Source organism: Ambystoma mexicanum, chromosome 1q, assembly GCF_040938575.1.
Source record: "Ambystoma mexicanum isolate Mex_15411 chromosome 1q, UKY_AmexF1_1, whole genome shotgun sequence".
Lineage (NCBI taxonomy): Eukaryota > Metazoa > Chordata > Amphibia > Caudata > Ambystomatidae > Ambystoma > Ambystoma mexicanum.
In genome coordinates this window covers 477874877-477901564 of record NC_090922.1, presented here as the reverse complement: position 1 = coordinate 477901564, position 26688 = coordinate 477874877, and the positions used below count along the sequence as shown (strand labels likewise).

Genomic DNA, 26688 nt, shown 5'->3' with positions numbered 1-26688 from the left:
GTAAGGCCAGCTGAAGATTGAGGAGCCACATGTCGAATGACGGTACTAACCTCTCTATTAGTGCTCTTTGGCCTCACACTGAATCCAATCCCATTACTTAGACAACCACTACTTGCTCCTCTTCAAGCCAAGCTTCGCAGTGATAAATAAACCAGAGTCTTGCTTAAATACGTGCAGGTGAGTGATTGCTTGTATGACTCTGACCCTTCACTTTACCAACTGTGGCAGATGTTGTCGGCATGTAAACTACTTGGCAGTCCTTTCATGGTGAATTACTATAAAAAAACAACTTAATTACTAACGCACACTTGGATCGCCGTTGCACACATGAGTACTTGAAAAGTAAATGAATAACTCGCTGAATAGTTGCCGCATTTAAACTGCGTGTCCCTGCCTTAAACCTGCCAGGGATTTGAAAGCACGCTACTTAAAACGTGCAAAGCAGTCGGTGTAGTATCCACACACTCCAGTGCTTCTTTTGTCACTGGATAAAGGAGAGGGGAGTGTGGCAAAATGTGTCCTTGTTTTTCCTTTAGAAGTTACGGTTCTTAGAAGTGAGCGAGTGGAAATTGTGTTTTCCTTTCCACTTACAATTAACACTTCAAGTTATGTTTGATTTCCCTGCTTCTAGCTCCACTTCTGTTTAAAATGTCATGGGGTTCCATTTTCACACTGGGGGAAAGACCAGCAGGCAAGGTTATTCAAGATTCGAAAGCACTTTACTACATCTTCCAGCGGCACTGCGTTAAGTGGGGTAAACAGGAGGAGCTGCAGCACACTTAGTGGGGCAGTGTGCTTTGCACTATCCACTAAAGCAGTCCCTCTGGACATCATAATGAAGTGGTTGTAATAGTAAAAACATCTGGCCTTTTGTGTTCTGATCACATGGGAAATTTACGACATGGGGGACTATGCAAAGTAGTGCATACTGTAAATATGGATAATTTACCTCGTGCAGTACACGCTCCAACTAATAGGGGATATTATAAAATTGAAGTCCACATGTTTTTACCTTTATCACCATAACGATGGACTTTTTTTATGGTACGCACATTTATAAAAAGTGTACTTCTATTTTTGAAACTGTAATCCCGAAGGAGGAGAAAGGCAACATCTCTCCATTAAACCAAGTCGTTGTTGGGTTGGAGTGCATTACATCATGCTACACGGTTCTTTAGAGGACTGCTAGGGGCGTGTTACAGAAGCATCAACAGTGCACCCAATCACACAGCAGTTGGAACAGCAGACCTGCCACTTCTGCTCCTCCTCCCATCAAATAGGGACTCCACCTTCTTCATTTCAACAGTATAAAAGTCATGTCCTGTGGAGGAGCTGTACAGAGGATAAGAGAAGCTGCACACTTTAGGTTCCTCTGCATCACCCAGCTCCATCCACTAACCAGAACCATGAGGATGCTCCTCACAGCCGTGGCCGTCCTGTTTGCTGTGATCACTGAAGGTGAGATATGATTACTTTCTTTGCATTATTTTCTTAAGTCTGCATATTTTGAATTGTTTCATTTGTAACTCACACAAATGCCCAGAATTTCGAGGTTGACTGAGAAAGGAATGGTGTTGGAGGAGGTCCTTCCATTAGGGGACAAACAATACCAGCCCCTAATACAGCAAAAGCGGATGCCCTAATGCACCGTGACCCCCCAACCAAACACCTACTAATTACACAGAGAACCTGCTACCCAAACTCCTACAATTGCTGTAAATGAGTTTAAAAAATTGGGAGTGAGAACAGAGAAACCAGCCTCGTCATCCCGAAAGTCAATGGTGGAATTGCTGATAAGACTATCGGCCTCATTACGAGTCCGGCGGTAACCGTGCCTGAAATTCCGGCAGGTTACCGCCGGACTCGTATTACCATTCCGCCTCCGTGATTCCCGGAATTACCGGGGCATTACGACCCCGGTGACCTGGGTATTCCTGAGGCGGAATTTGGTAAATCCCCATTCCCACTGAGTCCGACAGGACTTAATGGGAATGGGAAGTGGAAACACCGGCACCATCTCGTGATGGTGCCGGTGTTTCCACGTCCGCCTACAGGTCTGACCTGGCGGGAATGACACCTCCGCCTGCAGAACTCGAGATCACCCGGTATGGAAACAACGGTGGGGGCGGATTTACCGCCACCATTATTTCCATACCGGGTGACTCATAATGAGGTCCTATTACTAGAAAATACACTTCTATCACGTTGATAGTTAAATAATTTATCAGGCAGGAATTTATGTTCTGGAACATGAAAAGTCATGTGTACCAAACAAAATAGTGTCAAATTACATAGCATCTATTTCTTTAGGGTAAGTATTGACATACATTACTGTATACAATCTGTGTAAATTGCACAAGATTCACAAAGAGGAACATTTCCAGTTGAAATTAGCGGTCTAACGTGGAGTAATTTACATCAGAGTAATGTACACAATGTTAGAGAGGAATTACAGAAAAGTGGAAATATTATAATATTATAAAATGTATAACCTCTGCTCACACTTCTTTCTTAGTCATGCGTGCTCACGTTCCCTGTAACCAAACGAACGGCTACACCCATATGTATGTATAACATTAAGCAACTTACCTAGCTCTGTAACAGCGCTGTGATGCCCACGGGCTGTTGTGCGCTATATAAATTAAAACATAAAAAATAAAAATAAATGAATAATCTGCGGAGTAACACGAAAGCTGTACTGAGTGTCTCCATGGTAAATTAAGGCCTGTATGTGGGCGTGAATACAGAATTACTGCAATCACTGGAGAGTCAGCAAACGGTAGATGTGGGAAAAAGCAGTCAAAGAAAGGAGATGGTTCTGGAGATGTTATGTTATGTTGATTTATGCCACTGCCATTTGCATGGTCTCCAGGCGCTCAAAGATGTTGATGTGAGAGTCAATAGTCTTAGCCCCTGAAGGTGGCAACATTAGTACAAACACAGCTCTGATTAATAGTTCCAGGAATTAAAGGTACAATTACTCTCGTAACAACCCGTTCTCCTGAGATGGCAGATCACAGGGAGGCTTGCAGACGTTAACGCCACAATGGCAAGTAACTTGATAAAAGAGGGCCAAATTAGTGAGGCTTGCCCTTGTGCAAAGAAAAGAGCAGTGCCAGAGAACTACAAATGGAAGATACAGAAGAGAGGTTTTTGATTAATGCAGTCTCTGATTACAGCTTTTTCGTAAAAGTCCAAACGTGCACTCACAACAGATATTAACATTCTGAGACCAAACTAAAACGTGGTTGACAAAAATGGAGATTATTGAGGATTGGGTTTGGCCAACTAACACAATTATGAAAGAAACTAAAAATAAACTGATTAAATACGTTTGGCTGAAAAACGTGAGGCACTTGGACATCAACAAACCTCTCAATCGAATATATTTGCGTCTTTCCGGAATACATGCCCTTACAGAAATACTATAGTTGTTTTCTGTCCAAAACAAGAGAAGAGATTTCATGAAATTTCAATTAAATAGATTGGACACACGTGAAATTATGGATGCATGGAGATGTATTCGAATTACATTTAGCGTTTGTAGATTAAGTAAAGGGCATGATTGAAGCACTCAAGCACGTGTTCATTGTGCGTAAAATGACAGTGATGATTTGTGACAAGGCTGTTTCAATACATTTGTGAGAGAGACAGTATTTTTACAAACAGAATGCATTTGGCAGAGACTGATAAATGGGAAATACATATAATTCATTTTAAGCGTTTTACATTTTTGAGATTGGATAAGGAAGTTAATAAAAGATAAAGAATTGTAATGTGTAATTTTAAAATGTTGTTACATTTTATGTTGAATTAAGTAGTTTGGTTATCATTTCGATCTACCATAAGAAACACAGATGTGTTCTGTCTGTGAGAGTTACTAGGCACTACGAGGTGCCAAGCCAGGATCACAGCATTTACTATATGGAACTCCTTTATTAATTTATTTGAAGTGGGGAGTGAGACGAAAAGAAGTGTGGCCTCCACGTATAGCATGCAACGCATGACATGCAACGAAACAGGAAAGATACTGCTGCAACTAGCAATGCATATGGAAGTACGGGAAAAGGCACTAGCAGAGAGAATTCTGAGATGATCTAGCTGTGCAATAGGACACACCAAAGAAACATAAGAAACATAAGAAGTCACCACAAAGTTAAGAGAGCAAGGAGCCTAACTAAACATGAGGGAAAAGAGACTCGGAGGAAACATATATAGAATGTAGACAGCAAACATCTAGCACATAGTGGCATAATCCATAACTGGGGGACTTTGGCAGTGACTCACAAAGATCATGGGGGCATTAGTGAAAGGTGGTCACAGCATCAAACTGTGGAGTTTCTGAAATAGGAAAGCAGATGGCTGAGTTATTGCATAGGAAACTGAGATTTTATGAGGAGGACTTTCATCTATAAGGGGGGTAAAGTCTGTCCGGCATCACTTCATGTGACCTCATCAGAACCAAATGGTCATGTGGTGTCACTTCTTGTGATGTCACTGAGCATATGACATCACATCCACTACCCCTAGCATTTGGGTGAATTGACATCCTAGTCTCCACTCTCGTCCAACAAACCCATTAGGCTTTGAACAACACAGTAATATCCAGGATTAAAGGAGAAGTTCTCTCAAAAATGTTATTGTTACAAAATATATGCCATAATAATAATAATAATTATATATATATATATATATATATATATATATATATATATATATATATATATATATATATATATATATATATATTCACTAACAAAAACATTGTTAAAGGGAAGTTATGGTTAAGTTGCACTAGCAAAAACCTATGAAATTCGATGGAAAAATGTTGTTACAGGGATGTTATGGTTACAGGTAAAACCGAAAAACCGACGAAATTAGACAGTTATGGTAAGCTAAGCAACCCTAACTCGTGCCACCAGTGTGCACTGCAACGACTAACACCCACGACATCAAAGATGGCATCACAAATCTCATTCATGACATCACTCATGACACCACATGTGTGGCTCCCTCTCCCTCTGTTTTGTTCACTACCCTAAGAAGGGCAGCTGCTTTTCTTCACTAACAGTCATTAAACAAACCATTGAAAAGGTTCTATATTTGTGTACGGCAACCTTCTCATATGTTCTTACACACCTTTCTTTACGGTTCACTCACATTAAATAATACATATGCATATAGGGGAAGAGGAAAGTATAAAACACAGCACTGGTTTCTGTGCACGAAGATAATCAGTTATGTTATGAACAGTTTCTGGTAATACTGCTGCTTTTTAGCTTACTGCAAGTCCCTTGCATATGGTCATGTTTGTATGCATTATGCTGTCTTTATGGTTTCTGTGCAATAGTGCAAATATGTAGTTATAAATGCAATGGTAGCTACTTCTTACATGTTTCACAGTACCCAACACTCTAAAACGAAAGCATTAATATTGTCACTATGTAACATGGAAAGATTTTGAAGCTCACACTTCCATGAGCCATGGTGCAGATAATGGCTACGTTTGCACATGAGTTCCTTCATATACACTGAAAACGTGTGTAGTACTATGGTGTGTATAGCAATTAATTCCTCCATGACATACTTCTCTCATGATAGTTCTTCCAATATTCTTTTATAGTTTTCTGCCACCATTACAATAACAATCCCTTGAGGAGGCTTCCTATGAAAAGTAAATGCACATGTGATGTCATGAGTGATGTCATGAATGAGATTTGTGATGCCATCGTTGAGGTCATGGGTGTTAGTCCTTGCAGTGCACACTGGTGGCACGAGTTATGGTTGCTTAGCTTACCATAACTGTCAAATTTTGTGGGTTTTACCTGTAACCATAACGTCCCTGTAACAACATTTTTCCATCGAATTACATAGGTTTTAGGTTTTTGCTAGTGCAACTTAACCATAACGTCCCTTTAACTATATATTTGTTAGTGAATTTCATGGGTTTTTAGTAGGGCACTGTAAGCAGACCGTTGCTTTAGCATACTGTTTTCTGTAAAGAGGATAGGTATTTGGTAAGGCAACAGAACCATAACGTCCCATTAACAACAGTTTGTTACTGATTCCTTGCCTGCCCTCACGATAAACGTGTGTAAAGGGCAAATTGTCTGGTGTATGTATCCATTTGCGCTACCCCTTACTGTTCCGAATGGAGTTGGTGCATCGTACCAATTACAGATGTACATAGCAAATCAGGAGGCTCTCTTTTTCTGTTAACAATGAATGATAAATCTGTACCACACACTACTGGCCAAGTTAACTACAGATGTGCAGTATGGACGTTTCCTAGGGACGCTGCACCTAATTGTCGTATGTGCAATCACAATGCAGATATCCGTAGGACTCCATTAGTGGCCGCAAGTCCGCATCTTCCAATGGACTTGTAAGTAGTTGGGCAAGGGCACGTGTTTCCGTTCCACACCTAAACCCATGCATAGGTCATCCACTGTATGCTGGTAACACCGCCCCTGCCGCTAGCCCTACGGATTCATGCAGTAGGCTACTACATTTAAAGTACTGCTGCGACTTCCTGGGTGGCTCTGTAAACCTATCAATTTGTGGCTAAAGCCCCCCTAACTGTATAACGGCCACTGGTGAACAAGGAACAGTAACCTGCAGTGTCACGTGGGTGTGGTAAATGTCCCATTACTTTGATTTATCTGCTGCTTGTCTTTCCATGATCCGTTAAACAGATACATTGTGTGTACACTCAGCAGTGTGACTGAAAGTATCAAGATCTCACCTGCCGGTCGTGCAGTTGAAGAAAACATGTAACTGCAGGTGGGACAGTTTGTACTAAGTCTGCAAAATTGCAAAGCTGGTGCACCTTCCTCACGCACGTAGTAGTGCATCTAAAGGCAAATAAAAAAACATCAGAATATGAAGAGCGCAAACAACCTTAGTGGTGGTTAGAAAAGCGTGTTAGCTGCATTGGTCGCACACAATAAATGGCTTCCTGCGGCACGTAATGAAGCTGTGTTTCCCGTTGTTGTAAACATTCTTGTATTCCACAATGTATGCATATCCGTGAACGCTATCCCTAACACTAATGGCACAGCACAAAGTGTTTATACTGCATGTGACGACAATTGAAATGAAAGCACAGGGGACCAGTGGGCAGGATACTGCCCTTCCAACAATTACGTATCCTACTTTCATATACAGCATTGCCCACATCTGCTACGGGCAAAAAAAGGGGCACTCCTGTAGGGCAGCAGAGCTCTAAAACAACCTTAGCAAACCACGTGCCGCACTGCAGACCCTTAACCAGCAAAGGGCATTGTATTGTGCATGTACTGGAATGTGCTACTGTACAGACGGAAGGTACTGTGAAGTGCGTGGGAACGGTCCTTACGGGAGCATTACAATGATTGGTGCCTACGTACGTGAGGGCCACCCAATAATTCTGTCTCCTGGCACGTCCTATAGAGTATCAAAGTAGGTGCTGCCCCTTCTGTACCTGACCTTTGCTGTCGTTTTTTCTGTGACGTGTGTGAGAACAGCATGATAAATGAAAATTAACTGGGAAAGGAACAAAAGGTACATAAAGAAAGCACCTTTCACAGATCAACAACGGAATTGCCAATGCACACATGGATACATGTATGGCAGTGTGGTAAAAACTGTAGTGGAATCGATTAGAAAGGGGGTGGCTGTACGGTTTGTTTACGTGTTGCAGAGCATTTTCAAGAGAGTCACAGCGCAAAACGAACTACAAAAAAAAAGAATATTTTGAAGAAGGGCACCTAACCAATGTAGATTGGGTGTACAAAAATCGGGATTGCTGGCATGCTAAGATGAACGTTATAGCTTACGAAAAGTATTCCTCCTGTAAAACGTCATATTCCCAAGGGCAAAGTATGTCATTGGCACATGGCACAAAGGCAGAAGTGCACTTCTTTGCAATGTACCGTGCTGTCTGCATTCACAGACCAAATAGAAAATAACGCCCCCACATTGGTTTCATAATGTGGTAAAAACGTATGCAAAAGATCGGAAACAGATGCATGAACTGGGCAAATGCCTCCTTCATCACAAACGGCCCTCAAACTCATGTAACACACTGTGCAATTTTCCCTGCACAATCACCAACAATAATATCGGCATGATTGCTTGCCACCAAAGTGTCACACAAAGAAACCAAAATCAGGCACTTCATTGTAGCTACTCCATAGAACTACACATTCACATCATAGATTAAAAAATGAGACACCACTGCACAGTGTTGTCCATTCACTTTCAGTCAATGTATGTCGAAATTGCCTAAAACCAGCACGCTGTGCCTCATAAAACACACAGCCATAGCCGCATCCTCTGCATTTCTATCCACAAATACATCTGTAGGCTGTAGCACAGTCTGTCCGTACAGACCAGACCCACAAACTTTGTAACAATCCCGTAGTCTCTGCAGGCCCATTGCTATGAGCGTCATCTGCAAAAGGGGCGTATGTAACACGTGCCACCCTGCAACTATCACGATATTTGCAGACTTTTCATGCTGAGAGCGTGCGGGGGAATAACTTTGAACCAGGGAAGCAGATGTTGGTAGGTGTGGTGGCTCTGAAAAGAACCTTTGGGGTCTTTGCTGGTGTTTTTTTTTCATGTTTCTTTTTAAAGGTGCTTCCCTAGAAACACTGTTTTTGCTGTTTTCATACATAAATGTGTGTTTTCAATGTTAGTTCACATTCTTACAATAGGCTCTTCAGTGCAGTGTGTAGATTGCAAAACAACACTTCATTGCCACTGTACGACAAAGACATGCCATTTGTCGTGAAAAGGTGTACGTATCACGAACCAATGTTCTTATTCTCACAGTACAACATCCCAGCAGCACTTAAAAAGTCACACATGCTTCTGTTGATAAGTCCCCTCCCTACCTCTAGCTGGCAACAGGAATCATTGGAATACTTCCACACTATTCTCGGGGGTATACCTGAGAAAAGCACCTTGGCAGTGGGAATAATGTGCTGCACTGCTTTCATCTTAATCTTCAGTTGACGGAACACACAGGAACAAGGCATGTAACCCATAAAGAAAGCTCCCAAGTGCACAATCACCACATGTACAGTTGACGAAGAGGACACGCGTCGACATTCTAGAAGCAGTCCACCGAAACAGCACGATTCAACAATACTCCACAAATCGTCCACTCCCTCCAAACCGAAATTACCAGACATGTCTTCTTGGAGGGCATACACGCACAGATCTTCCACAAAGCCATCACCCACCACAAAAACTGCCATGTTTGCCAGCCGCAGTACACAAAGTAATGGGGAAAGTGAATGCCTCCCTTTCCTGTGACGCACACCCAAAGCACCTGATTGGGAAAATGCCATAGTCCCATTTCTATTGGCCAGCATGCTCATAAGCGCAGAATATGGCACGTGCCTTTCTCCAAGTACTGCCAGGCCGTGCCCCAGTAAAGCAGGAGGAGTCCTTCTTCCTGTTGGCGTGCTTTCCTCTGATGCACACCCTGAGCAGCACCTGATACCACAATCGCTACAGTCCCATTTCCATAGGCCAGCATGGTGAGGAGCGTCGAATGTGGCACGTAGTCCCCAAGTACGCCGAGGGCCGGTCCCAGTGCAGCAGGAGTGTCACAGTGCCTGCCCCCAGACATCAGGAGCAGACCAGTCAGCCCAGAGTACTGGCACCCATGGGGACCTTTAAGGCCCCAAAGGATTGCCTAAGGGCTTCCTTGACTCAGTCCTGGCGCCGTTCAGGCAAGACAGGTTATCAAGTAACAGAACCATGTACAACCCAGTCTGAGGTTGGTTGAAGGGACTACTTTATCTGGAGAATATTTGATAAGGTGTGGTGCAGGGACTACTTTACCTGGGAACTACTTCTGGGAAGCTATTTAAACCACGCCCGAAGAACAGAACATGCTTCACGTTATTCTGCACTCCTGCAGCGTAACACTCACCGTGCTTGCAGCTCCAGTCCTGTCTTCAGCCATGCCCATCCTGGTCATCGCGATCCGCGCCTGCAAAGGAAGGAGAGATCACAGATTAGAACAAGAGCTTTACCTGATACTCCATCACCATTACTCAGGAGTCTCCGCATCTACAGAAAAAGGAACATCAGTTAACCGCACTACGTTAGAACCAGCTTAAAGACAATTAGCGTAGCGCAGCATGATACTCACCTAAGCGCTGTATGTCCACGTGATTCAACGAGGCATTCTCACGTGATCGCCGTCCCGGTGCAGCCGCATCTGCAGAACAAGGAAAGAAAACAACAGGTGAGCTGCGCTTCGCTAAAGGACATTCAATCTCGCGCAGCATAATACTCACCAGAAGCAGTATTCACTTGCGGTTCCGCGAGTCACCATTACACAACCTTCGCTCCGGCGGCGCCGCACCTGCAGAAATAAAAGGAGACAGCAGATTAATAGCACGAAAGAACAATATCACTTGTTGGACATTTTTGAATCGTGCAAGTATTGAAACTTACCTTGGCATTACCTCATCTTATCCGGTGGTGGAGACCGCCGCAGTCGAGCTACGTTCCGTGCCCCTGTGGAAACCAGGTGAGTGTAACAAGGAGTCCCTCTTCTTATTGCTGCACATCCTAACCAACTCATTTGACAATCCCCATAGTTCCATTTTCGTGGCCGCCACCTGCAAAATCCCCACATGTGATCGTGCTACGTGCAGGCGTGGGGGAATAACTTGCAACTGGGGCAGGGGGAGTTCATAGTAAGGGACGATTTTTAAAAGAATCTGTTGTTTTTTTTTGTGTAGATTCTTCTGCAAAAACACCTTTTTTTGTCTGTTTTTAGTAGCTTTTCTGTTTTCTTCTACACACATTAGTTCAGTGAACGCTTCACCGCATCCTGTAGACGAGCAAACAAAACTGCATTGCCAATGGATGACAACAAAATGCTATTTTCTTGGAAAAACTCTGCATTTCCACAAGTAATAAGGTAATTGTTGCAAAAGAACATTCCACGAGCGTACAAAAAAGTGTACATGCTTCTGTTGATGAGACACCTTCCTTCGTCTGGCTCAGAACACCATCCATGAGCAGTAGGCCATACTCTTCGCGGTATTATAGATGAGAAAAGCAGCTTGACGGTGCAAAAAAGCATCCTCGCGACATCCAGCAACCTCCTCAATCTACGGAACAAATCTAAGCAAGGCAGGTGACCCATATGCATGCCACCGTAATGAATTACGATAACATGTACTACTGGAAACGTGGTGAGGTCTTTACAAAGTGCATGCATATCGAAGAAATTGCACTCATACAAAGTGTTCCACAATGTGTCCACTCCTTCCAAACCAAAATTGCCATCAATGTTTCTTTGCAGGCATAGCTGGCGGATCTATTACAAAGGAATCACTTACAGTCAACACAATACGTTTCGCCATGTCTGCCACCCTCAGTACGCACAGTATAATGTGCAACCGTTTCACCTCCCCTTCCTGCTAACCACACCCACACTACCTGATTGGCTAATCCCCACACTGCCATGGCAATTGGGTATATGGTGTAAAGGACAGATATTGGCACATACGCCTCCCAAAGTAGCGCGTGGGCGGCACCGCTGTAAAACTGGAGCAGTCCTTCTTCTGTTTGCACACACTTCATTGGGTTACTAGTAAAGAGGCACAAACGCCTCCACCAATCGCATTAAAGCCGCCATCATCGAACACTGTCACTCCTGCACAACACTTGAAATGTACCGTTACACATTTACAGCACAAATGTTGTGCGAATTCCAAAGCACGTCCACTACAAAGGTCAATGAAAGTATGCACGATTTCTCCATCCACATACATCCACATAGCCACCCAGGATGTGGCGCGTAATCCACTACCTTTTTGTGATAGTGAAGGTGGGGGGGATGGGTGGTAAACAATATGAAACTGGGTAGGGGATTCAGTTTTCCAGCGTATATATATATATATATAAAGTGTGTTTTTTTTGTTACGTGCGTGAGAACAATTCTTTTTTGTATTTTCTCTTTATATGCGTTTCTGTTGGGCTCTCTTCACATTTTTACAACATTCTGGTCAATGCTTCTTGCACGGTGTAAAAGAAAATGGCATTGCCAATGGCACTCAAATAAATGCCATTTCTACGGAACCACTGCATATTTTGCGACCTTATGATCTCATAGTGGGTGGAAAACATGCCAGCAGTCTGCATAAACTGACGCATAATTTTGTTTATAACACACCTTCCGACCTCTGGCTGGGGACAAATTACACCGTCATGGACCCACACTGCTCTTGGCGTTATGCCTGAGAAAAGCACCTTGGCAGTTGGAAAAATACGCATCACTGTGGTCAGCAACCTCTTCAGGAGACGGATTAATTGTCCACACAACATGTAACCCAAATGTACACTTCCATAGTGCACCACGACACAGTCCATGTTTGTGACGGACGCCACATATCTGCAAAGGCGAACCATCCCGCCGAACAGGTCCAGAAAGCGTTGACTCCTTCCAACCCGAAATTACCAGCAACGCCTCTTTACACGCAACGCCTGTGCAGATGGCGCACAAAGGTATCACTGACTATAAGTACTGTGCGTCTCTCCATGTTGACCACCCTCACACACAGTATTGTGACGAAATGGTACAGCCCCTTCCTATGAACCAAGCCCTAAACTCCTAATTGCCTATTTCCCACAATTCCATTTCCATTTCCACCCTGCTCATAACAGGAGGATATGCACGTGCGCTTTCCCATCTAACGTGAGGGCCACGACCCAGTAAAGCTCTCACAATACTTCTTCCCTTTCCACTTTCACCTTTTGTAGTGCTCCCCGAATTGGGTGCTGTCACATTTCAAAACACGCATGCACCAATCACATACAAAACCTCTGCATTGCACACTGTCATTTCTATACACCACTCCTTATTTTACGTTAAACACTCTCAGTACACTTTCCGTTTGATTGCAAAGCTCCTCCACCAGAAACCTCTGCTAAAGAATGCACTATTGCAGCATCCACAAACATCCTAACACGCACCCAGGACACCTTTGGCTATGCACACACCATTGCTAACCCTTTCCATACCCACCACAACACTATACATTCAAGCAAGCGACCATGTGGGCACCTAACATTATGCACAAACGTTACATACTTAGCGGCGGGTCTACCCAACTCCCTCACACTATAAAACACCCATTCACAAAAACGTGTCACACTTAGCAGAAGTCGCAAACATAGCGCAGCCTGCACCACCCCTACGCACTACCATTCACACGATATTGTGTCACTGCCAACCTATGCACAGCACCTTCACTACATTGGACCTACTTCATTAAATCGGAACACAACAGAGTGGCCAACCAGATATAAACTGCCCTTCAACCATATCCACTTCCATAGCCGCATTACATACGCACTGCACCCTGTGGCCAAACCACAAAACTTCTCACTGCAACATGTCCTGCCGCACACCAAATACTGTAGCATTTCCCAACTATCACCACAACCATATAATGCACAATATACGCTTTGCACCAGCACTCCTAACCAACCTTGACACCGCAATGAACATGCACATCATTACATACAACTGTTACCATAATGTATAAACATTACACTGTCTCCGGCACCCCTACGCCCTTTCATTCACATACTATTGTCTTACCAACTTCCTCTCAGAAAGGATTGTTTCATGGCCAACATAACAACATGTTTACAACATTGCCCATACTGCAAGCATTGTGCACATAACACACTATGCAAGCACGTATAAGCTTCCCTTCAACCATACCCTGTAACATAATGACAGTATACAAGCATGGCACCCAGTGCCCACACAGCGTGACTTTTCACTACAGCATCTCCAACCACAGGGCACCGCCATGGAGCTATGTAGTAACAAATTGCAACCGTTACCATAATGTACAAACAAGACACTCTCTCCTGCATCTCTGTACACTTTCAATCACATACTATGGGCGTACCCACTACCATTCACAACGTATTGTGCCACTGCCAACCTAACCACAATTTGTTTCCAACAGTGGCCTATAACGGCTTAAATGTGCTCCACACCCATTCCTTACATGTCACAACCCTCTAACTGATGCAGATTGAAAAATGCATTACTGCTGTGCTTGTCCTCAAGGCCTAGGCTCTTGAATGCGTGGCCTACGGCCTAGGGCCTTTGGCCATGCATCCAATAGTCTAGGCCTTCAACACACTCAAGGCAACGTAATGCCACCATGCATTTCTCCATATCAGCAACTGCGACAATCCACATAGACACCACTGCCACCAACACTCCTACCCAACCTGTACACCGCCATGGCGCTACACAGCAACAAATGGCAACAGTTAACATAATGGCCATGTGGCCACACGCAGGTAGCAACACTTCACCCCAACTCCCCCACACCATAAAACACCCAATCACGAACACAGGTCGCGCTTACCAGAATGCACAAACATACCACATCCTCCACCACCTCTGCCCACAGCCATTCACAAAGTATTGTGTCACTAACCACAACATTTTCACAACATTCGGCCTACTTCAACAATTATGCACACAGTATAGGCCTTGAACACACCTACAGCAACGTAATGCCACCATGCACCATTTCACCAACTACGACCATCCACATACACACCACTGCCACCAGCAGTCCTACCCAAACTGCACACCACCATGTAGGTATGCAGCAACAAATTGCAACAGTTAACACAATGTAGAAAGAAAACACTCTCTCCTGCACCCCTATATAATTTCATTTACATGCTATGGGCGTACCCACTCCCATTCACAAAGTACTGTGTCACTGCCAACCAACCAAATTCAGTTTGCAGCACTAATGCTACTGCAACCAATGTGCACACACCGCACGATGCAAGCACCACCCTGTACCGGATGCAGAGTCAAACATGCCTTCCTGCGGTGTATGTTTAGCCCTACGCTCCTCAGTGTTTCGGCCATGCACCCAATAGTGTAATCCTTCCACAGGCCCACCGCACCTTCAATCACCCATGCATGCCTCCATGTGCACAACTACTGCATTCCATCGGCAGCGCAGAGCCACCCGCGCTCCCACCCAACCTATGTCATGTGCAAATCACTCTCCATCTGCAAATGACCTGCCACCACTCACCACGAAAACAGTTCGCTGCAAACAGGTTGCGGCAGAAGCTATGGAAACGTTACGACAGCTGCCTCCAATCACCACAGAAAATATGTGCCTACATATGTAAAATGAACCACTTCTCACTCCCCCAGCCATTCCCTCCCTTATTGCCGCCAACACAATGCGTACGGTACATTTTCCAGACCCTTCCGCTACCGCAATGTCGTCCGATACACCATGGCGGCTTTCCCAAAAATGTTGACGCACAGCACGGTTCCCTCGAGCCAACAACCAGCGGTGTCCAATCTTCTCCGACACCACGCCGTACCGCCATCCAATGACACTTCTGACCATGGAGCGAACAGGGAAATGGGTCCGCGGTGCGGACCCAGATATCACTAATTTTTTGGGACATACATTGAAGTTTTTTTACAAAGAAATTACTTGTCAGATTTCCACCAAACACACAAAAGCAGACTTTCTGACCCAAGACCCCACTCCTGCCGCAAATTTGGTAAAAATCCGTCCACCCGTTCAGGCTGTAGCCATGTGCAAAGTTTTTCCCCATTCAGTCTATGGGAAAAACATTTTTGCGAACCCCCCTATAACTCCTTCCCCCTGCACAAAACCTTGGGAAAAAATTCAGAGCCGGCCATATTCCTTTTTTGCAAAGTTTGGTGAGGATTCGCCCAGGGGAGCGAAGTTATAAGCTGCCGAAAAAGTGCTCTTCCTATGATTTTAGCAACTTAACCATAACTACACGCCTGTTCCTGCTTCTGGTATCCAAGCCAGCTGTCAAGTTGCACTCTTCGGTGTGATTACCATGAGTAATCAGGGTCCAAAGGTGTAGACAAACTTCCTTTATTTCTTTAATTAAACATCACACAAAATGATTAAAAAACCATCAGCATATGACATTTCCAGTGTTTAACCCAAAAATTCAGCAGCATAACGCGTTTTGCGACTGCCTCGTCACTTGTTTGCTTGTATATATATATATATATATATATATATATATATATATATATATATATACATACATACACGGTAGTGGCTGTGTAGTTATGGGTAAGTTGCTGTTTCCATAGGAAGAGCACTTTTTGGGCGACCTATAACCTATAACTCTGCTCCCCCTGGACGAATCCTCACCAAACTTTACAAAAGAAGTATATGGGGCACTCTGAATTGCAAAGTTTGGTGATGTTTGGTGCTGGGGGGCAAAAGTTATGGGGGGGGTCCCAAAACGTATTTTTTTCCCATAGACTGAATGGGGGAAAAACTTTGCGCACGTCTACAGGTCAAACTGTTGGACGGATGTGCACCAAATTTGTGGCAGGGGCAGGGGCTTGGTCCCGAAAGCGTGCTTTTGTAAATTTGGTGATAATTCGTCCAGTAGTTTTCTTTAAAACGACTGAAAAATATGTCTAAAAAAATGAGTGATATCTATGTCGGCTCCGCAGTCACACTTCCCTGTTCGCTCCGCGGACAAGATACCGATTGGCCAGGGGGGTGGCGTCATGAACGCGGACACGTGACGTCTTCGCCGATTGGCTGCAGCGAGCCGTGATATGCGTCAGATTGTGTGGATGCGCCCGACATCTTGGATCCGAAGACAGCGCGGTCGCCACCAGAGGCGAAATGCTGTTTCGGAAACTGTTTTGCTCTCCTACAGTGCGTGGGGAGGTTCACAGAGTAAGAGATGGATTAAATACTCTGCTTGTTTGGGCAGCAGGTGTTAATGATGTATTCACCATGCGAAATGCTGTTTCGGAAACTATTTTGATGTCCTACAGTGCTTGGGAAGATTCAGAGAGTAAGAGATAGGTGAAATAATGTACCTGTTTGGGTGTCAGGTGTTAATGATGTATTCTCTATGCCCGCCTTGTTCGGGATGTTTCTATGTGCAGAAAATGAGGGGTCTAATAAGGGTAGTATTTCTGTCCGTGCTGTGCACAGGCACCCTGAAACTGTTCTAAGGACACGCGTGGTGTTAGCGAACATTGAAATTGAGTCCATCTAGTTATTACATTATTTTTTCCTATGGGTGTGCTATTGATTAGTACGCCGCCATGGGTGTAACATGCTGCGGTGGTTTTGGCCAGGGCCTAGAGTCTTGGATGCATGGCCGTAGGCCGACACTTTATTGTGAAATAAAAGCACTTTACAAATTGTAAAGTGTTACTGTTTTCTTTAAAGAAAACGGTTTATTATTTCAAAATGTGATGTGCTATGTTGTACGTCAATGTGTGTTCATTTTCAGGATCTGCGTCACGGCACGTAGGTGCTTATGGGCGCATTTGGCTACGCTGGAGAGGAACGTCATCGAGAAAGGTGTTGAATATCACTAGGGTTGGTTATGTGAGGGTCAGGGGCGGGCCATATGATTTAGTGATGTCAGGGCGATTTATTTTAGCCAGATGCAGCAATGGACAAGATTAGCACAAGATGGACGTGCTGTGCTGTACGATTTCGTATGTTTCTAAAAGAGGAAAAATGAGGTACGGTACACTGAACATGTTTGTGATAGATCAACGTTTGTAAAAAAATACATGGTCGAACCCTCGGGATAACAATATCTTCTGACCGTTCCACTTGTGCAACTTATAAAATAATGTGTGGGAAGGTGAGGATTAATGCTGATGGTTGGAATACTTCTGACGTGATTGCGAATGAGTTCACAAAGTTTGTTGGTATTTTGTGCACACGTAATATGACGAATCATTTTTGTATTCTTTTGACAGTTTTGAAAAAAAAACTGGGTGGATTTACAATAAATGTGCATATGGCTGATTGGCAACAACCAAAAAGCATGGTGTTCGAGAAGTGGTAGTGTTTTTCGTATTTGACAAGTGCTGTAATGTACTTTAAAAAAAATAGCGGTACAGCTTCTGTGACTGAGGGGTAGCCTGTAGCCATGGGCAGTGGGCAGAATGTCAGGGTTATGGTATAAGGTCCTGATCTGGACAATGTGGCTATTGGCCATTACCAGAAGGGACAAAACAAAGGATTAAAGTTGCCATGTCCACCTGAGACTGGCTTTGTGGTACAGTTTTTGCACATTAGGATACATTTGCAAAGGGAAGAAAAATGTGCTCATGGCAATGGTCACAGGGTTTCATTTTTGCTTTTTGCAGGCTGCAATGGAAAGCGAAGAAGGGCCCTGTATGGAACACCCACCTTCCCTTTCTATGGTGGCCATCTTGGAAAAGGATTTTCTTTCCTAAACCAGGACGCTGAAGGCAGTAGCACAGGTTACTGCTTTGGAAATCTAGATTGATAATGGCATTCATCCCCCATTTTAGAGGTGTAAGGGGGGGTAATGATCCAGAGACCTTGTTATGCACTCTCGCTTCGATTGGGCTGATAACTTGGCCTGCTGGCCCTTTATCCACCGTTCCATTCCCTGGAACGGAGGATGAACTCTACAGTATTCCCATTAGCATAACACAAACTGCAAATGGAAATGTTGGAAAATCTTATTGCGTCTATGTACTTTACTGCGAAATATAAAGTAGATGGAGTGTACGCGTTTTTTTTTTAGTTCCATTTTTTTACTGTGAAAGATGGATCATAAAGGAACATTTATTTTGTTTATGGATGGCTTTTGTTTGGGAGGATAGCTAAGAACGAAAGTTGCGGACGGAACTGAGGAAAGAGGTACCAAACACTAATATGGAGGGGTAGGTGGACGGGGGAAAATGTTGTGCGTGTGTTATTTGTAAGGTAGGGGGCAGTGTTTTTCATGCTCCTTGATTACAGCAGTGGTGGTGGCTCTTGGGGAGGAGGGATGGCATTAGTTGATGCCATTTTGAGATAAATAGCAGTTTTGCTAAAAGTATGTACTGTGTACTAGATTGTTAATGGCTGCGTACGAATAAGTGTTGGAGTTGTGCAAGGGTAATGTTGACGTCGCAAGTTCCTACAGCAGTACAAAATGTACTTCCACATTGTCTACGAGGCACAGATCTTATTGTGAAGTGTGTATGGGTTTTCGGACACGTCACCATGCTGTGCGCCAGCATATGGTCATGTGGCATTCTTCGGAAGGTGTGCAATGCAGTCAAATGTTCATTTATATTATGGTTACGTGCCACTACTGAATACCTATGAAACTCAGTAAAATGTTTTCGTTATCGGGACGTTATGGTTAAGTTGTGCTACTAAAAACCTATGAAATTCCCTAAAAAAACCTTGTTAACGCAACGTTATGGTTCCACGTAAAACCGAAAAACCCTTGAAATTCGCCAGATATGGTAAGCTAAGCAAACATAACTCGCGCCACCACCGTGCACTGCTAAGACTAACACCCAGGACATCAAAGATGACAACTCAAATGTAATTGATGACATCACTGATGACATCCCATGTCTAGCTCCTTCTTTTTTTATTCACTGACATATCTAAGCCAGGTGGCTTTCTTCACTGTCAGTCAGGAATTAAAAAAATTAAAAATACTACATTTGTAGACCTTAACCTTCTAATATGTTCTTACAATACTTCCTTAGGGTACAGTTACATCATATGATACATATACAAAGGAGAAGAAGGAATCCTGAAACACAAGCATCTTTTCTGTGCATGAAGTTAAATAGTTTGGTTATGGACACTTTCTGATAACACTGCAGTTTTTTTTGCTTACTTTACATTCCCTGTATATGCTTCTATTTGTATGCATTGTGGTGTCTTTATGTTTTGTGTGTAATAGCACAATTATGCAGTAAGGGATGCATTCGTAGGAACTTATGTTTCACAGTATGGAAAAATCTGTAATGTAAGCATTTATCATTTTACTATTCAACATGAGAAGATTTAGAATATTGCACCTCTATGGCACATGCTGCAGACAATGCCTATGTTTCTTCTTGAGTTTGTTCATGTACTGAAAGAACTCAGTAATGCAATGGAATGTATAGCAATGCATTTAATGAACTATTTGGCATATACTTTTCTGCCAATATTATAATGACAATCCTTTGAGGAGGCTGTGCATGAAAACTAAATGCACATGTGATGTCATCAGTGATGCCATCAATGACATTTGTGATGTCATCTTTGATGTCCTGGGTGTTAGTCTTAGCAGTACACGGTGGTGGCGCGAGTTATGGTTGCTTAGCTTAGCTTACCATAACTGGTGAATTTCAAGGGTTTTTCGGTTTTACTTGGAACCATAACGTCCCGTTAACAAGGTTTGTTTTAGGGAATTTCATAGGTTTTTAGTACCGCAACTTAACCATAACGTCCCTCTAACAAGGTTTTTTTATTGAATATATATATATATATGTATATATATATATATATATATATACAAATCTTTTTACAAAATGGTTCCTATGTAAAGTGAGCAGCAAATCTGTCCTAAAGTCCTGCTTTTTAAAACCTTGCAGACATCCATTCTGTAGGCATAGACAGTGTGATCTGTTTCTATAATTCTCTGCCCTGGCGGCACTAATCAAGCACGAGTCCCCTCCAGGGGCCTCATGCTTGTTACTGCAGATAGACATTCGCAGGAGAGCCAGTCCTATGAATGCCATCCAAATACAGCAAACAAGCCCTTTTCAGCAAAATAAAAGTAATTTTACTGAAAGGGTTTTGTTTGCTGTATTAGTGTGACATTTGTAGGGCTGGCTGTCCTGTGAACAAGGCAAACACATCCTGTTTATTTAACAGGGTATGTTTGCCTTGCTCTTTGAAAAAGACTTGCGTAGTCCAGTAGTGAAATGGTAGTCCGTTCAACCATGCAACCTGGGTTTGAGTCCCAGCTTGTCTGGATACATCAATTTTTGTTTTTAAAAACAATATTTGATGCACCAGAAAAAGACAGGCAGGACCTCCAGCCCAGGTTGCTTGGCTGAAGAAAAACCCTTTACCACTGTACCACATAAGTCCCTGGCAATCACAGTGCTCTTTGCCGTGTTGTTCTACAGCACTGGGAAAGCAGCTAAGGAAATAGACCAAACAAGTCCCTTTAAAAGAGGCTTGTGTGGTCTAGATATATAGCTGTGAAATAGCAATCGCAGTGCTCTTTGCCGGGCTGTTGTACATTATTAACATTTATATGTATCGTTCCATTTGGATAATATACAATCCTATTTCCCCCATATCCCCCTTTATAGTACTGCCTGCCATAATACCCTCCACCAATACACTCCCATTAGTGCCAACAATATCACACACAATCCACCAGCAATTACTGATCCACAATAATACATATATGTCCACAATCTCTCATTTGTGTCTCTACGCCTCGGGTCCCTACTTAAAAAAATATGTACATTAGTTGCATCCATCTTCTTTCCTGAAATAGAAGCACAGACACACAAGACGGAAAAAAAGGAAAAAACGTACAAGATGTACTCTGTACAAAAAAGAAGAAGAAATGAGAGGGGGCAAGAGAGAAAGAGAGGAAAAGAAAGATGGAGAGAGAGAAAGCGCTCCCAGAAAAAGAAAAATGAGGAGCTAGCAGCTGAGCTTTTGTCTGTCACTCAGATGTGCCACCACACCTGTATCGCCCCTGGACAGGCCGGTGAGCTAATCAGGGTACACATACTGTTATACCTTGTTTAAAGATAACAGATGCACCACTGTGCGCTCTTGAGGTGCCCCACGAACATCAGAGAGGTGGACCCAGTAGTGTAATTCTTTCACTTTGACAGCGAGGGGAGTACAAAACACCACTCCGTAGGGTCCTTGTAACCGAGGATTGTTCCACCGGCGGACAAAATTGCGCACATAAATATAATCCCCAGGCAGCAGTAGCTGAGTCATTATGTGCTCAGGATCTGTCCCCGTCGCCTGTGCAGCATCGGGCATCTCTGTCATCACAATCCTGGGAGGTGCAATCTGTCGGGAGACACATTTAATGGCCCGAGTTAGTGTCGTCAGATATTCCCTGAATTCCTCTCCTAACACTGCTGCAGCTCTGTGTGCATCTGTAGCCCTTCTTAAAGGGGATATTGGAGTATGCATACGCCAGCCAGTGACCACCTGGTGACGTGACAGATGATGGTCTTTACTTGTCTGTGTGCGTAAACTGAAAAGGGCCTGGGTCAAACAGTGCACCCAGTTGTTCTTCAATGTGGTACACAATTCGGAAAACTTTCTCATAAGGAGGCCATTTATTCTCTCCACACCACCATTGGCCTGTGGGTGATGAATCCAACACATCGAATGCTTGATGCCAAGAAGTGCTGTAATGTGTTGGAATAATGCATTGAAGAAATGGTTGCCATTGCGAGACCTTAAAAATGTGCACACACTCCAGCATGAAAAAACTTCCCACACTAGAAACCTTGCAGCACACTTGACATCCTGGTGCGCACATGACCCTGCTTCCACCCACCTTGCGAAAGGACAGACCACCACAATGAGGTACATGGATCCATGACAACGATCACCCATATCAGCGGAGTCTATGTGTAATTCACAGAATGGCCCAGTAGGGCATGGCAAGGTGCCCCGTAACGATTGTAGTGTCATCCCTTTACTAAGACTTTGACATGTGGTGCAATTACTGTCTTCGCAGAGCTCTCCTGCCTCCACACCAAATCTGGCCGAGATTGTTTGCACCCCCTCCACAACCACAACTCATTCTCCATTTCAGGTACCATGCCTTGTAGTTTGATAATCTGGGAGATGGGCAATGCTGTTGAGGAGGAGGTGCAGAGCTCGATTTGCACTCTGATCGCCCATTTTGAAGTATCAGGAACATTCACGTCGAAATATGTGACGTATGAGGAGCAAAAAAACCAGCAGAGAGCTGCAGTTGGGCTCTGTCCAGCACCTATCAGAATAACAGCACCTGTTGAAGTACCGACACCTAAGAAAACCTGGACAGTAAGGTACCCATTGAGAAAACCATATCGACAAGTGAAACAGAATGACGATTGTCAAAATGTAATACCCGAAGAAACTAAGAAGACACTGAAAGAAGATGAATGGTGACGTCATAAGAACCCAAACCGACTCACTTATAGAAGATATGATGACCTGAGAATGATGACAAACGAGACGAAATACCATGGATAAGTGACATCCTGAGCCTAAAGTGAAACAATGGATGTCAAGATGTCCGAAATTATGCCATATGCGCGAGGAAGATATTCAGCTAGTTTAAATGTGTACATATGCAAAGTAACCGCAAGAAGCACAGAAATCGTGAGGCTTGCTTATACTTAGTAGTAAAATAGATTGCGGCAAGCGCCACCTATACATATCTACCTCAAAAGAAGCACCTTATACAAGTATACTTCCACTACGCACAAGAGCAGAATCAACCAAAGGTTACTAAAGGTCTCCAGAGGAGAGTTTCACAGCAAACAAATCGAGAATTAATGACAGAGAGAAACTCAGACGAAGGTAACCATTACAAGAAGCCAAGGTCGTATCAGCTGAAATAGGCCAACAAGTGGATACAATTAAGAGAAAGAAGAACAGAGTATCCTGTTTGGAAAGTTCAAGATAAACCACAGGTGGCAGACGAATGGCAGAATTAAATCAAATACATGAAATTGTATGAAGGAAAGGATGATTTGACTGTCTCTGAATTACGTGACCAGGCTAACAGGAAGGGATGAAACTTTCACACCTATGCATGGACCTTTGCCATACCCAGACGCCTTAACTTTCCCAGACAAAGAAGCAGAATCGAGGACAACCACAAATAAATAGTTGACACATAACCACTGAAGTGATGATTGATTGTAGCAATAATTGGCGGGAAGCTGGGGGGGCAGACGAGCTCCCTGCACCTTGCCGGCTATTCTGCATGCTGCTAAGCACAAGTGGACAACTATGAGTGGGGTTGATGCCAACCCAATCATAGTAGACCATGTATTCTAGGGTCCTATAGTTAGTAGAACCAATGAAACGTCATACTTTTAGTGACGTTTACAGTAGCCATTTTGAAGGAAGCGCTTAGTTGCCCCACCTGACATTGTTTATCCAATCCTCTCTCCCCGTTACCATATACAGATATAATACCTATATTAAAGTTACCTTCCTAGGGGGGGCATGGCCGGCGTGCATGGCGTAAGGACGAGACTTGCCAGCGCTCCTGCCCGGGATCCTGATACGGACCGAATGGTTCGACAAATACTCGACGAACGGTCATGAAATTAATAGCACCACAGAAAGGAACCGATTTCCAACACTCGGTGCTATTTTCATGAAAAATCAGACTACCAGAACAGGCGGTTGGAGTAAGCAAAGTGGAGCCCCCCAACCTGCAAGATGGTGGTGCCCGAGGCTCCGCTGTAGACCGCAGCGACGCGGAGCAGGCAGCCTGCGGGGGGAAGGGAGCGCGGATGGCTACCCTCAAATTTACCCAACAAAGGGCTCCCTGAGAAGCACCAACGACCACCGTAGGACACATCCTGTGACCCTGCACTTTGCCACACGGGCTGAACCAGAGACGGTTTCAGCGGGTGCGAAGCCCAGAGGCAGAAGAAGGCATCAGCGGCGAGCGGCTGCGAGGCACGGACACCGCCCAGCAGGAAGAAGAAACCCGCCGGGACGACAGGCCCGACGGACCTGCAGAAGAGGCAGATCGACCTCCAGGGACCGCAGGAGGTACGGGCGGAGACCGAAGAGGACTGCAGCCCAACACAAAACGGTGAACCTGGGTACGGCCGAATCCTGCTAGGAAACGAGGAGGCCAGTAGAGCGACAGAACGGAGGGGCCCGCGCGTAATCCGGAGAGCCCGGGGGGGCACTGCAACAACACAGCAGTGTACGGGCAGAAGGTAGGCCCCACACGAGAATTAACCCGTATGTTGCATGAACTCCGGCAGCCCGCGCCCTAAACCCCAAGAACATGGCCACCATCCAACGGACGGCCCAGCAACACTAGCGCTGCAACGGCCTGGAATTAGGAAGGCACAGGCACCATACCTACCACCTGGGAACGGAAGGAAAGCGGCACTGTAGGGGGCAAGACACTGAGAAAATCAAACCTCTTCAGAGGGCTCTGGGCCCAGAAGGTTAGCGCACCCCAGGCCCACAGTAGCAAAGGCTGAGACAACAAGGGGCTGAAGCCACGACTGTCCAGCTACAGAAAGCAATCGCGGCTGCCGCCAATGCGGAATAACACTGCTCTGGGCACGCACAATAGTGTGGAGAAGCCACACACTTCAGCGGCCAATAACACAGTGACCACCGGATCCTGAAGCGATAGTTGTTGAAATCGCAGCCAGTGGAAAGGCGAGCACCACCAACACGAGGTAGCGAATTGAATGCCCAGAGACAGGAGATGTCATCCCCCAAGGGCAAAGCGAAAACTGCAACAATGGACTCCTACACGACGGTTAGACCCAAACAACATTAGGAAACAAGGACTGCAGAGGAGCTACCGACCCAGGAAGAAGAACCTACGAACGCGCAAGTACTGCAGGCCATAGCAGCGTTACGCACCTCTATTGAAACTAGAATAGATGAAGTAAAATCAGACATGCAGTTGATAAGGCAGGATGCCCGAAATCCCACTGAGAGAGTGACCACAGCAGAGGCTGCCCTACACGACAATGTAGAAAGCACGACGGATCTTAAATCTAAGGTCCACGACCTGGAACTGAAGGTAGCACGGCTGGAGGCGAGGATGCGGAAGGGCGAGCCCACCTCAACAACATTCGAATCCTGGGTGTCCCAGAGGGAATGGAGGGCCCGGACCCAACAGAATTTATTGAGACAATGCTACAACAGGAAATTGGGGCTGGCAACCTGACCTAGGGATTCTCGATAGAACAAGCACACAGATCTCTGCAAAAAAGACCTCCCCCGGGCTCGCACCCACGCCCAATGATCGCAAAAGTCCTAAATTTCCACGACAAAGATACAATACTGCGATTCTTGAGAGAAGACGGGGAAATCAAGAGACAGGATGCTAAGATAGTCATGTATCCGGTCACTACACTCCCATAGTGCAAAGGGCAAGGAACTCATTCATCCCGGTGAAAGCAAGACTACGAGAACTCAACCTCAAGTACATGCTAATGTACCCGTCGCGCCTCATGGTAATATACAAAGGAAAAGCCATCTTCCTAGAAACTCCCGCGGCGGCGAATATGTGGCTCGAGCACAACAACCTCGCAGATGACAAAGAAGGGGCAACGAAAGAGATCACAGGACACTGAACAATCAAAAGCAACAGGAAACGACCGATGCTCACACAATGCAGGAAAAACCGCAGCACCACACCAAGAACCACAGTAATATGAAAGCAACATCGGGCAGGAGCGCACCGGCACACACGAGCGCCGATGACGTCGACACACCCCTTCAGGAAATGTGGAGGCCGACCGCCAACACACAACCCGCACCGGGAGGCCTGGAAAGGCCCAAAAGGCTTGGGAGCCCCTGCGCGCTGCAAGTTCGAAGCAACTGCTGGGAGCAGTTCAAAGTTGCACAATTTGTTGTTCTCATTCACTAGAATGAACGTTACTATTGTTGGTAAGTCTCCAGATGGACCGGGTGGGAAGGGGGGAATCGAATGGAAGACGGGGGGGACTGGGCTCTAACCCACGTACAGGAAGGGGCTTCAGCACCAGAGCCGCGATCACAAATGAGGCAGAGGGGGATGCAGGACAAACGTAATATCCATTTTGAACCACCATGACCT

General features: G+C 44.7%; 1 protein-coding gene across 1 annotated transcript in view; it reads left to right on the top strand.

Moving 5' to 3' along the window:
• Positions 1 to 1320: 1320 nt before the first annotated feature.
• Positions 1321 to 26688, top strand: part of LOC138521581 (phospholipase A2 inhibitor CgMIP-I-like) — a 156291-nt gene continuing 130923 nt past the window's right edge. Inside the window, exon 1 of the mRNA XM_069634528.1 lies at positions 1321 to 1458. Within this exon, the coding sequence (XP_069490629.1) occupies positions 1407 to 1458 (52 nt within the window). The 5' untranslated portion in view covers positions 1321 to 1406. The remainder of the gene's footprint in view (positions 1459 to 26688) is intronic.